The 10,231-nt window shown below is 42.6% G+C and overlaps 1 protein-coding gene across 1 annotated transcript in view; it reads right to left on the bottom strand.

Moving 5' to 3' along the window:
- Window positions 1-10,187, bottom strand: part of LOC110504549 (NEDD4 family-interacting protein 1-like) — a 15,681-nt gene extending 5,494 nt beyond the window's left edge. Inside the window, exons 1-7 of the mRNA XM_036970347.1 lie at window positions 9,968-10,187; window positions 4,050-4,152; window positions 3,640-3,779; window positions 3,415-3,484; window positions 3,001-3,125; window positions 253-319; window positions 46-154 (exon numbers count right to left, since the gene is read on the bottom strand). Coding sequence (XP_036826242.1) covers window positions 48-154; window positions 253-319; window positions 3,001-3,125; window positions 3,415-3,484; window positions 3,640-3,779; window positions 4,050-4,152; window positions 9,968-10,003 — 648 coding nt within the window. The 5' untranslated portion in view covers window positions 10,004-10,187 and the 3' untranslated portion in view covers window positions 46-47. The remainder of the gene's footprint in view (window positions 1-45; window positions 155-252; window positions 320-3,000; window positions 3,126-3,414; window positions 3,485-3,639; window positions 3,780-4,049; window positions 4,153-9,967) is intronic.
- Window positions 10,188-10,231: the final 44 nt, after the last annotated feature.

Raw genomic sequence — 10,231 nt, 5'->3', positions numbered from 1 at the left:
ATTCTGCTGTAACACAGGAATGCTGTGTGAATTAGGGCCCTTTACCTTCAGTAGATGAACAGGACTCTCGTTCGGGGCAGTGTGGCGTAAGTAGGGTCGGCCATTTTGCGAACCCGGGAGTAGTTGACGAACCCTCTGACGAACAGCATGAAGCCTGGAGAGTCACGAAAAGACAACAGCATCCGTTCCATGATCACATTTCAGACACATTAAATCATTCAAATAAAGAGCTCAGACGTACGCTCCACTTACCCAAAGCCAGGAACACCCACCACAACCAGTACTGACCATCAAAGTAGCCGGGGAAGTAGGTGGAAAACTGGAAACGTTCAAAAGACAGTAAAATAGCATTAGGAGGACCAGTCGTACACACAGTAGCATTCCAAAGCATTTAGTGCAGGGCTGGAACAAAAGCCCGAATGCACCGCAGCACAGTGAGAATTATACACATGGGGGGATAAAACCATCTCAGCTCTGTCGATGTAGCTGTGAAGAGACAGAATCATTAAATCATTTATTTTGGTACTTGTCCATATGTAAGCTGGGTTTTTTTTTTTGGGGGGGGGGGGGGGGGGGGGGTCGCAGGTTCAGGAATGGCTAAAGAACTGCCACATTTACCTGGAGCTAAATCTGCAGATAACAATACTGGGTGATCTGAAAAGTCATAGTCAATCGATTAATAATAATATTAGAACAATTATCTTTAATTAATTAGAACTTGGTCTTCAGAGATAGATGGGATGTTGATGGAACTAAAAACAAACTGAAAAAACTCAGAACCCTTGACTTTTTCCACATTTTGGTACATTACTTACTTTAAAATGTATTCAATAGTTCCCTCCCCCCATAAATCTACACGCAATACCAGTGTAAACATTTTTGCAAATTCATAATTTAAAAAAAAAATCAGAAACATCACATTTGCATAAGTGTTCAGACCCTTTATTCAGTACTTTGTTGAAGCACCTTTGGCAGCGATTACAGCCTCAAGTCTTCTTGGGTATGACACTACAAGCTTGGCACACCTGTATTTGGAGACTCCAGTCTAAGGTCCTGACTGCTCTGGAGCAGGTTTTCATCAAGGATCTCTGTACTTTGCTCCGCTCATCTTTCCCTCGATCCTGACTAGTCTCCCAGTCTCTGCCACCGAAAAACATCCCCACAGCATGATGTTGCCACCACCATGCTTCACCGTAGAGATGGTGCCAGGTTTCCTCCAGACGTGACACTTGGCATTTCAGCCATAGATTTCAATTTTGTTTCTCATGGTCAGAGTCCTTTAGGTGCCTTTTGGTAAACTCCAAGTGGGCTGTCATGTGCCTTTTACTGAGGAGTGGCTTCAGTTTGACAACTCTACCATAAAGGCCTGATTGGTGAAGTGCTGCAGGGATGACTGTCCTTCTGGAAGGTTCTCCGATCTCCACAGACAAACTCTGTCAGAGTGACCATCGGGTTCCTGGTCACCTCCCTGACCAAGGCCATTCTCCCCTGATTGCTCAGATTGGCCAGCTCTAGGAAGAGTCTTGGTGGTACCAAACTTCTTCCATTTAAGAATGATGGAGGCCACTGTGTTCTAGGGGACCAATGTTGCAGACATTTTTTGGTACCCTTCTCCAGATCTGTGCCTCAACAATATTTTATTTAATCTATTTTAGAATAAGGCTGTAACGTAACAAAATGTGGAAAAAGGTCAAGGGGTCTGAATACTTTCCAAATGCACTGTATATAGTATGTATAAGCTGGAAGTAGAAGCCTAAGTGTTGTTGTCCATTAGTTTACTCCAATTAGGGGAGTGGTGGTAAGATATATATGTAATACCAGTCAAAAGGTTGGGCACACCTGCTCATTCAAGGGTTTTTCTTATATATTTGATTAACCATTTTCTACATTGTAGAATAATAGTGAAGACATCAAAACTATGGAATCATTTAATAACCAAAAATTGTTTTAAAAATCGAAATATTTTTTAGATTTAGATTCTTCAAAGTATCCACCCTTTGCCTTGACAGCTTTGCACACTCTTGGTACTCTCAACCAGCTTCACCTGGAATGCTTTTCCAACAGTCTTGGAGTTCCTACATGCTGAGCACTTGGCTGCTTTTCCTTCACTCTGCAGTCCAACACATACCAAACCATCTCAATTGGGTTGAGATTGGGTGATTGTGGAGGAGAGGTCATCTGATGCAGCACTCCATCACTCTCCTTCTTGGTAAAATAGCCCTTACACAGCCTAGAGGTGTGTTGGGTCATTGTCCTGTTGAAAAACAAATGATAATCCCACTAAGAGCAAACCAGATGGGATGGAGTATCGCTGCAGAATGCTGTGGTAGCCATGCTGGTTAAGTGTGCCTTGAATTCTAAATAAATCACTGGCAATGTCACCAGCAAAGCACCCCGACACCATCACACCTCCTCCTCCATGCTTCACGGTGGGAACAACACGTGCAGAGAGCATCCGTTCACCTACTCGGTGTCTGACAAAGACATAGCGGTTGGAACCAAAAATCTCAAATTTGGTCGCATCAGACCAAAGGACAGATTTCCACCGGTATAATGTCCATTGGTCGTGTTTCTTGGCCCAAGCAAGTCTCTTCTTATTATTGGTGTCCTTTAGTAGTAGTTTCTCTGCAGCAATTCAACCATGAAGGCCTGATTCACGTAGTCTCCTCTGAACAGTTGATGTTGAGATATGTCTGTTAACTGAACTCTCAATTTCTGAGGCTGGTAACTCTAATGAACTTATCCTCTGCAGCAGAGGTTACACTGGGTCTTCCATTCCTGTGGCGGTCCTAAAGAGACCCAGTTTCATCATAGCGCTTGATGGTTTTTGTGACTGCGCAAATTTTACGGATTGACTGACCTTTGTGTCTTATAGTGATGATGGATTGTCGTTTCTCTTTGCTCTGTTTTTGCCATAATATGGACTTGGTATTTTACCAAATAGGTATAGTCTTCTGTATACCCACCCCTACCTTGTGAGGTTGCGTGTGTTGATCTTACCCTGACTATGAGAACCCATTTGATGAGAGACAGGCCAAACCCAGAGATGGCGCCGTAGCGGCCGGCTGCAGAAGTGGTCAGACAGAAGGACAGGAAGAAACCGATCCAGTTGAACAGGAATGCCACTGGAGAGAAGAGAGGACAATCGATCAATTAACCGATCAATCATAGACCACTAATGAGGAAGTTACACATCAGTTAACATGCTTGCTGTTCACCACACATAGACCATGATGCTTTGTGGAAGATTATACAACAGCTTTTCTAAAATCACAAACTTCCTCCTTATGAACCGGTTGGACAAGTCCCTGGCTTGACTTTAGTTGATTTGTTTGTGTACCCATGAGATGCAGGACAGGCATTGTCCACCCATAACAATCCCTACACTGTACAGGGAACAGAGAGAAGACTTACTGAAGAAGGTGAGCATGAAGATGCCATCATTCCCTATCCGCAGCTGGTCAGCATCGTCAAACTCATCCTCCTGAAAGGAGAAATAGGAAATGTATGTTTGTCAGACATCTTCAAATGATGATGGTCCAAACATGTTTATTGAGGATGTAGGCTCTCAATGAAAAATGCCTTAATGAATGAATGAATGAATGAATGAATATCACTGTGAAAGGAGGACAGACATACCACGACCCTGCCAGGGACCAGAGGGACACCGGTCTCCGCTTTGGTCCTCTCTGCTTCATCATAGGAGGGCAGTGTGGTAGCCACGTTGTAGGACGGTGGGTTGGGGAACCTGCCTGCATCCTCCTTGTAGTCGAAGAACGCTGGAAGGGAAATGGAAAGGTGCAGAAAACTAAAACGTGAGTGACACAACACATTAGTGATGGCTAGTAGCAAGGTGAAGGTGGAGAGCTCATCCAACACCACAGCTTTGCACCGTAACCTTTTCTTTTCAGCACTGGAGTAACCCGAGAACAAAATCCTATTCCTGACTTGCATCTGCAATGGTCTTCCACCCCCCATTGTCATACGAGATTAGTCAATATTTTGCCAGTTACTGTGTGTAGTGCTATGGATGGACAGAGGACATTTACCTGCGTTGGCAGCAGAGATGCTGCTGTAGGGGGGAGGGGCATCCAGGACAGCTGCTTCCTCCTGGGGGGGCTGGGCTGCTGCTGGCTCCTCCTCATTCAACAGCTGAATGAATGGGCCAGAGCAACACACACACACAGTCAGTGGGATGATGCTGCTGTGCAACTATTATGTCTGACCAATGCTGAGAGTAATTTAGCTAGCTGCTTCTGTGCTTATACCAAAAAATGAATGTGGTAACCATGGCAATTTGATTGGAAATATAGCAGAATCCAAACAGTGTAGTTATTCCCTCCACAAGGCAATCAAACAGGCAAAACTTCAGTACAGAGAAAAGTGGATTCGCAATTCAACGGCTCAGACACAAGACGTATGTGGGCAGGGTCTACAGACAATCACAGACTACAAAGGGAAAACCAGCCACGTCGCGGACACCGACGTCTTGCTTCCAGACAAACTAAACACCTTCACCTGCTTTGGGGATAACACAGTGCCACCGACGCGGCCCGTTACCAAGGACTGTTTGCTCTCCTTCTCCGTGGCCGACGTGAGTAAGACATTTAAGCGTGTTAACCCTCGCAAGGCTGCCGGCCCGTGCGGCTGGCTGGTGTGTTTGCGGACATATTGAATCTCTCCATATCCCAGTCTGCTGTCCCCACTTGCTTCAAGATGGCCACCATTGTTCATGTACCCAAGAAAGCAAAGGTAACTGAACTAAATGACTATCGCCCCGTAGCACTCACTTCTGTCATCATGAAGTGCATTGAGAGACTAGTCAAGGATCATATCACCTCTACCTTACCAGCCACCCTAGACCCACTTCAAATTTGCATACCGCCCCAATAGAGCCACAGACGATGCCATCACACTGCACACTGCCCTAACCCATCTGGGCAAGAGGAATACCTATGTAATGCTGTTAATTGACATTAGCTCAGCATTCAACATCACGTACCCTCCAAGCTCACCATTGAGCTTGAGGCCCTGGGTCTGAACCCTGCCCTGTTCAACTAAGTCCTGGACTTCCTGACGGGCCGCCCCTAGGTGGTGAAGGTAGGAAACAACACCTGCACTTCGCTGATCTTCAACACTGAGGCCCCACAAGGGTGCGTGCATGGCCCCCTCCTGTACTCCCTGTTCACCCATGACTGCGAGGACAGCACGGCTCCAACTCAATCCTCAAGTTAGCAAACGCCACAACAGTAGTAGGCCTGATTACAACAATGACGAGACAGCCTTCAAGGAGGTGAGGGCCCTGTGAGAGTGGTGCCAGGAAAATAACCTCACACTCAATATCAACAAAACAAAGGAGATGACCCTGACTTCAGGAAACAGCAGAGGGAGCACCCCCTATCCACATCGACAGGACCACAGTTGAGAAGGTGGAAAGATTCAAGTTCCTCAGCATACACATCACTGACAAACTAAAATGGTCCATCCACACAGTGTGGTGAAGGCGGCGAAACAGCGCCTCTTCAACCTCAAGATGCTGAAAAAAAACTTGGCTTGGCACCTAAAACCGTCAAACTTTTACAGATGCACAATTGAGAGCATCCTGTCTGACCGTATCACCGCCTGGTACGACAACTGCACCGCCCTCAACTGAAAGGCTCTCCAGAGGGTAGTGAGGTCTGCCCAACGCATCACCGGGGGCAAACTACCAGCAAGGAAAAAGCCACTGCTCCAAAACCGCCATAAAAAGCCAGACTACGGATTGCAACTGCACATGGGGACAAAAGATAGTACTTTTTGGAGAAATGTCTTCTGGTCTGATGAAACAAAAATAGAACTGTTTGGCCATAATGACCATCATTATGTTTGGAGGAAAAAAGGGGAGGCTTTCAAGCCGAAGAACACCATCCCAACCGTGAAGCACGGGGGTGGCAGCATCATGTTGTGGGGTGCTTTGCTGCAGGAGGGGCTGGTGAACTTCACAAAATAGATGGCATCATGAGGGAGGAAAATTAAGTGGATATATTGAAGCAACATCTCAAGGCATCAGTTAAAGCTTGGTCGCAAATGGGTCTTCCAAATGGACAATGACCCCAATCATACTTCCAAAGTTGTGGCAAAATGGCTTAAGGAAAACAAAGTCAAGGTATTGGAGTGGTCATCACAAGGCCCTGACCTCAATCCTATAGAAAATTTGTGGGCAGAACTGAAAAAGCATGTGCGTGCAAGGAGGCCTACAAACCTGACTCAGTTACACCAGCTCTGTCAGGAGGAATGGGCCAAACTTATTGTGTGAAGCTTGTGGAAGGCTACCCAAAACATTTGACCCAAGTTAAACAATTTAAGGCAATGCTACCAAATACTAATTGAGTGTATGTAAACTTCTGACCCACTGGGAACGTGGTGAAAGAAATAAAAGCTTAAATAAATAATTCTCTCTACTATTCTTCTGACAAGTCACAATCTTAAAATAAAGTGGTGATCCTAACTGACCTAAAACAGGGAATTTTTACTAGGATTAAATGTCAGGAATTGTGAAAAACTGAGTTTAAATGTATTTGGCTAAGGTGTATGTAAACTTCCGACTTCAACTGCATATACTCTATCTTAGTCTATGCCGCTCTGACATTGCTCGTCCATATATTTATATATTCTTAATTCCATTCCTTGGACGTGTGTGTTAGATATCGACCGATTCTGATTTTTCAACGCCGATACCGATTATTGTTGGACCAAAAAAAAAGTTGATGCCGATTTTTTTTTAAATGTATTTGTAATAATGACAATTACAACAATAGTGAATGAACACTTCATTTAACGTAATATAATACATCAATAAAATCTATTTAGCCTCAAATAAATAATGATACATGTTCAATTTGGTTTAAATAATGCAAAAACAAAGTGTTGGAGAAGAAAGTAAAAAGAAAGTGACACAATTTCACCTGGTTAATATTGCCTGCTAACCTGGATTTCTTTTAGCTAAATATGTAGGTATAAAAATATATGCTTCTGTGTATTGATTTTAAGAAAGGCATTGATGTTTATGGTTAGGTACACATTGGAGCAACAGTCCTTTTTCACGAATGCGCACCGCATCGATTATATGCAACGCAGGACACGCCAGATAAACTAGTAATATCATCAACCATGTGTAGTTAACTATTGATTATGATTGTTTTTTAGAAGATAAGTTTAATGCTAGCTAGCAACTTACCTTGGCTTACTGCATTCGCGTAACAGGCAGGCTCCTCGTGGAGTGCAACATGATTAGAGCGTTGGACTAGTTAACTGTAAGGTTGCAAGATTGAATCCCCGAGCTGACATGGTAAAAATCTGTCGTTCTGCCCCTGAACAGGCAGTTAACCCACCATCCCTAGGCCACCATTGAAAATAAGAATGTGTTCTTAACTGACTTAAATAACTTTTTTTTTTTTTAAATCGGCCCGAATCGGTGTCCAAAAATACTGATCCGATTGTTATGAAAACTTTAAAATCGGCCCTAATTAAATCGGCCATTCCGATTAATCGGTCAACCTCTAGTGTGTGTATTGGGTATATGTTGTGAAATTGTTTGATATTACTGCACTGTCGGAGCTAGAAGCACAAGCATTTCGCTACACCCGCAATAACATCTGCATGTGACCAATCAAATTTGATTTGATGTAATCATTCATCTATTTCCTAGTGAGACAAATTGGCTGGCAACACCCCATCAGTGACATGACAGGAACCTTTGATACCCGAGGGGTATCCTACAAAGCAAGATCAATGAGTTAGCCAGCTAACTTTGATAAACAACCAGAAATAACTACAGATTTATCTGGTTCATTAGGAAAGTTAAATATAAATAAGAGTGCTTTCAGAAAGTATTCACAGCCATGGACTTTGTCCACATTTTGTTGTGTTACAGACTGAATTTAAAATGGATTACATTGAGATTGTGTGTCATTGGCCTGCACACAATACCCCTTGATGTCAAAGTGGAATTCTGTTCTTCCAAATTAATTTAAAATGAAAAGCTTTAATGCCTTCAGTCGATAAGTATTCAAACCCTTTGTTATAGCAAGCCTAAATAAGTTTAGGAGTAAACATTGGTTTAACAAGTCAGATAATAAGTTGCATGTCCTCATTGTGTTCAATAATGGTGTTTAACATGATTTGTGAATAACTACCTCTATCTCTGTACCCCACATATACAATTATCTGTAAGGTCCCCCAGTCGAGCATTGAATTTCAAACACAGATTCAACCACAAAGACCAGGGAGATTTTCCAATGCCTCACAAAGGGCACCTATTGGTAGATGGGTAAACAATCATTTTAAAAAAGACGGCGATTTTGAATATCCCTTTGAGCATGGTGAAGTTATTAATTACACTTTGGATGGTGTGTCAATACACCCAGTCACTACAAAGATACAGGCGTCCTTCCTAACTCAGTTACCGGAGAGGAAGGCTCATGGTTACAGAGTTGAATTGCTGTGATAGGAGAAAACTGTGTTTTGGTCAACATTGTTGTTACTCAACAATACTAACAAATGAGAGCAAAAAGAAGGAAGCCTGTACAGAATTTTTTTTAAATTCCAAAACATGCATCCTGTTTGCAATAAGGCAAAAATGGCAAAAAGAAAAATGGCAAAGTAATGAACTTTATGTCCTGAATAAAAAGCATTATGTTTGGGGAAAATCCAACGACACATTACTGAGTACCACTTTTCATATTTTCAAGTATGGTGGTGCCTGCAACATGTTATGGGTAGCCTTGTCATCGGCAAGGACTAGGGTGTTAATGCTAAAAAAATAAACAGAATAGAACTAAGGACAGACAAAATCCTCCAGGAAAATCTGGTTCAATCTGCTTTCCGACAGACACTGGGAGACAAATTCACCTTTCAGCAAGACAATAACCTAAAACACAAGGCCGAATATACACCGGAGTTGCTTACCATGATGACATTAAATGTTCCCGAGTGGCCTAGTTACAGTTGATTTAAATCGTGTTGAAAATCTATGGCAAGACTTGAAAATGGCCGCCAAGAAATGATCTATGACCAATTTGTTAGAGCTTGAATATTTTTTTTGTTAATACTAGTGTTCAAATACTGTACAATCCAGGTGTGCAAAACTCATATTTACCCAGAATGAGTAACACCTGTAATCAATGCCAAAGGTCATTCTAACATGTATTGATTGATTCAGGAGGTTTCATATTTATCTAATCAATATGTGTTTTATTTTTCTTCCACTTTGACAGAGTATTTTGTGTAGATTACTGACCAACATTGACTGTTAAATCGCGTTTTTTAATCCCACTTTTCTTTGTTACAACGTGGAAAAGGAGGAATAAATACTGAAGACACTGGATGTGTTTTCGGGTGTGTTCAATCAATTTGACCTTGACCATTTCAAGTTTGTCTAGAAAAAAAAAGAAGTTATTTCATTATATTTAGGCGAGTAAACTGGCTACTTTATCCTGCCTTGTGGTATACCTCTCTGGTATTAAATATCAGATTGGCTGTCTACAACTATTAATTAATGTAGGCCTACCTACTAGCTAGCGATTGTAGTGGGTTCTTGTGCAATCTTGATACATTTCAATGTCACTATGATTCGTGGTAGCTAACTAGCTAGCTAACTAGTTAGCTAAATACCTACCCGTATTTAGATTATATTCACTGCAACAACATATTCCACGGATTAGACTTGCAATGGCCTATGAGGGTGGGACATGTAACAAATGGGCCTGTGGCCCCGTCCTTATTAACTGTAGCTAGTCAGCCACCATAAACGAGGTAGTAAATTAACTTGTTACCCAAACCATCAAGCTACATTTTCAATACATAATGAGATATAACGTTTGGTAAACATGGCCGAAGTCATAACAGTCACCGTTTCGTTTTCCACTCCTGGCTAGCTAGCCGTTAGCTAATTTTATTGGGTTGTCATAAAAATGTCAAATAAACGTACCTCCTGATATCTAACGTTGCTGATTTGCTCGGCCATCCTGGATGGAAGTTGAGTGTTTGAAAATAATGACTTGTTTGACAAACTGTGAGCCGTATATACTATTGATACTGTACGCTAACCCTCGAAACTAGCACAGCTCCGCCATCTCCTCTTCCTCACAAGTCGGGTGTGTTGCTCCGCCCCTTGCCCTGTCATGTGACCCAGCGGAACTGTCAGGATTATCCTAGACAGCTACAACCTCACGATTTTGCCGAAATCATCAGA

This window comes from Oncorhynchus mykiss, chromosome 31, assembly GCF_013265735.2.
Source record: "Oncorhynchus mykiss isolate Arlee chromosome 31, USDA_OmykA_1.1, whole genome shotgun sequence".
NCBI lineage: Eukaryota > Metazoa > Chordata > Actinopteri > Salmoniformes > Salmonidae > Oncorhynchus > Oncorhynchus mykiss.
The sequence above is the reverse complement of the archived record's forward strand: the minus strand, read 5'-3'. Positions and strand labels throughout refer to the sequence as shown.